We start from the raw sequence: 3,189 nt of genomic DNA, 5'->3' as shown, positions 1-3,189 counted from the left end.
CGGTCGTCCGCGCGCGTCCGTTTCACCCCAAACCGAACGCAAGTTTAGGCCGCGGATGGGTCGAAAACGGACGAAATCCGGACATTTGTTCGTTTGAGGCCGTGCGCTGGGCCGTCTCTTTTGTCCCTTTTACCCCAAACGAACGGAGCCGGACAGGATAGGGTCGCGCGGTGGAGTAGGCCTCAAAGGCTCCTTCGCGCGGAGCCCCGCCGAGAGAGAATGGGAGGCGGAAGGTCAGCCGTGCGCGTGCTGCTATCGCAGGTCCGTCCTTGTCCATGGATTCATTTATCCGATGCTGGCGACTCTTTTTTTACCTTCAAGAGAAGTGTCTAATGTTATGGCTGTGTTCTTGGCGATACGCTTTGCGTTTTAGGTTTGATTCATGAGCGTGTGACGTTGCAGCTTTACTATTCTTGATTCGGCTCCTTCTTAAATTACAATAATAGCTTTGATAAGTAGTTTCTCTGTTCTTGGCTCTGGGGTCTCTGGGTTCAGTCCAGGCGGCTAGGCTTGTTTCTTTCATAGCTCTACTGGTTTTAATTTTTGCTAGATCAATCTGCACTGTTATTATCTTCAACAACCAGATTGTGTTGGTCTTCCTTCCAATTGATGTGGGAATTTCTGGTCTCCAAGAGCAAATGAATGCTCAGATATCATTTCAAGGATATACTGCATATGGTTTAATAATTTGGGTGCCATTAGCCATTAAGAGAATCCATGACTACTGTTAGATCATCATACTGCGCACTGTTCATCATCTCTGTACCTGATGATGCCAACAGCGTTCTTAATAGCCGCAGATTTTTAGTCCAATAACTGCATAACAAGGACGTGCCTGGAGGTCTACTAAGTCGAAAGTTGTTGGCCGAATTATATATCCTTGTTACCAAGCCTATCAACCATTACCTTCCCTTTGTTTACTGTTCTTGTCTTCTCAAAGATCACTAGATATGCTTGCAGCCGAGCGCTTTGTTGTGTTCAGTCCCGTTGAGTATATACCGCCAAAGCTGTATCGCTTCTTTATGATTGTTACCCAGTAAAAAGAAGTGATGCGCAACTCAGTCTCTGAAAAATGTTAAAGCGCTGACATTTTTTATTGCCCTTTCAGCAATATCATTATGATAGCATTGCATTCTCCTTCCTGCCATTCGCTGTGTGGTCAATTCTGTCTCCTTGGTCTTGTCTTGTCTTAAAGAAAACAAGGATAACATCAGGTCGGTGTTTCAGTGATCTGGCGACCTTATCCAAAGTCATTGTCTAGGAGCTAGGACGCACGTTAATTCGCTTGAGAGGCAGGTTAGGGAAATGCCAAAAATAATTAGAGAAAAGGCTTATGTGGTATACGTACTAGTATAAATAATGACACAAGAGGCAGACTGCCAAGGTCAGTCACATAGTGCATTACGTAACGTTTTCTATCCCTTGTCTGAAGTACTAGTAGTACCTTGTTTAGCACGGGACCCTCTTTAGGTTTGGCTAGATTGATTACGACACAACAATATCCTGCAAATTCTCTGGGCCAAGCAACCCCATGGTTCCCTTTCTTACAGTTGTAGCATGTGTCCCTTTCGGATCTTGGTGACACTGCCCACCTTGTCACGACGGCATCACACATGAACCCGGACGGCACCGCGCGCCACAAATGTGCAGTTTGCGTGGCTTGCTCCGTCCCTCTCGTTAGTTGCCCTGCTCTAGTGGGATTCATGATAATCTCACTACGGTTTGATCAAGATGTCTACCTTGAATTATTGATTGGTGAGCTTTTTGTTCAGTGGCCATCTTCTCGCTGCGCGTCTCTCTCGTTTGTGTAATCCGACCGACCTTTTGGTTCCTTTTGCAGCGCCGTGAACTGTTGAAGGTGCAAGAGTAGGATGAATCAGGTTAGCGAGGAGCCAAGGGATGATCCGTCCAAGAGGGTGAGCGGGGCCGCGCCGGCGGCGGCACGCGCCGGCTGCTTCGACTGCAACATCTGCCTGGACTTCGCGGTGGAGCCGGTGGTCACCCTCTGCGGCCATCTCTACTGCTGGCCTTGCATCTACGAGTGGCTGCGCCGCGACGCCGCCGGCGGCACCATCTCGACGGCAGGGCGGCCGTGCCCCGTGTGCAAGGCCGCGCTCACGCTGGACTCGCTCGTGCCGCTCTACGGCCGTGGCGGCAGCCGGTCCGGCAAGTCACGGCTCCGCCCGGCCCTTCCGCGCCGGCCGACCGTGCACCGGGGAGCCGTCGAGCAACAGAGCGCGCGAACCAGCGGTGGCAGTAGCCACCGGCGTGTGATCATGGAACCCGATTCGCCGACTCGTTCATCCCGACACGCGCGTGTCGGTGCCGCGCAGTTCGACATCCTGTACCCTCCTCCCGCCCTGGGGCGCGGAATGAATGCGATGAACTCGACGACCGGCGGGGTGCTCGGCGGGATGGCCCTGGCGTTGCTCCCCTGGGTGTTCGGTGGCCAGGCGCCGGCGCCGAGCTACCCCCTGGGCGAGCTGCAAAACCTGGGCCCTAGGCTGAGGCGGCAGCACATGGAGGTGGAGAGGTCTTTGCATCAGTTATTGTTCTTCCTCTTTGTGTTCGTAGTGCTGTGCCTGCTCTTGTTCTGATCTCCCGGAGGACATTCGTGCAGCTTCTGTACATATAGCGTGTGGTGTACATAGTAAAATTCTAAAAGAGGTCATGTGTTAGCACTATTAACAAAATGTCCAGCCTATCTGCCTGTGTGACAAGTTGCGATCATACAAGAGCAAACAACTCCTGTAGTGTCATACGTGCCTCAGTACTCACAGGAACCGAGGGAGCCCTCTTTTTTTTTTACTTGAAACCGACGGAGTCCTTTCCTGGAAAAACACAAAGGATGCATTGTTGAAAAGAAATCTGTTTTCAAAATGTATACTCTCAACAGTGGCGGAGACAGACCTACTCGAATAGTTGGGAGTATAGCCCTAGGCCTAGTAACATTGGATTTTGTAATTCCTTCCTATAAAATATACTCCCTCCGTTCACTTTTGTAAGTCGTTTCAGACAACTCAAAATGTGTTGTTTTGCACATTGTCTGAAATGTCTTCAAGATTTTATAAAAGTGAACAGAAGGAGTATGAAATAACTATACTGCATCACTCAAACAAGCTTAGCCCTAGGTGTAATTCGATACTATCTCCGCCACTGACTCTCAAGAAATTGACTCACACTCATGTA

At 50.0% G+C, this 3,189-nt stretch overlaps 1 protein-coding gene across 1 annotated transcript; it reads left to right on the top strand.

The window, feature by feature from the left end:
* Positions 1–1,198: 1,198 nt before the first annotated feature.
* LOC119320094 (E3 ubiquitin-protein ligase RMA1H1-like) lies at positions 1,199–2,867 on the top strand. The gene is made up of 2 exons (XM_037594224.1): positions 1,199–1,755; positions 1,841–2,867. Exon 2 carries the CDS (start codon positions 1,872–1,874, stop codon positions 2,595–2,597), a length of 726 nt encoding a protein of 241 aa, XP_037450121.1. The 5' UTR covers positions 1,199–1,755; positions 1,841–1,871; the 3' UTR covers positions 2,598–2,867.
* The last annotated feature ends 322 nt before the right edge of the window (positions 2,868–3,189 follow it).

Source organism: Triticum dicoccoides, chromosome 6B (genome assembly GCF_002162155.2).
Source record: "Triticum dicoccoides isolate Atlit2015 ecotype Zavitan chromosome 6B, WEW_v2.0, whole genome shotgun sequence".
NCBI classification, from domain to species: domain Eukaryota; kingdom Viridiplantae; phylum Streptophyta; class Magnoliopsida; order Poales; family Poaceae; genus Triticum; species Triticum dicoccoides.
This window is presented reverse-complemented; position numbering and strand designations above follow the sequence as displayed.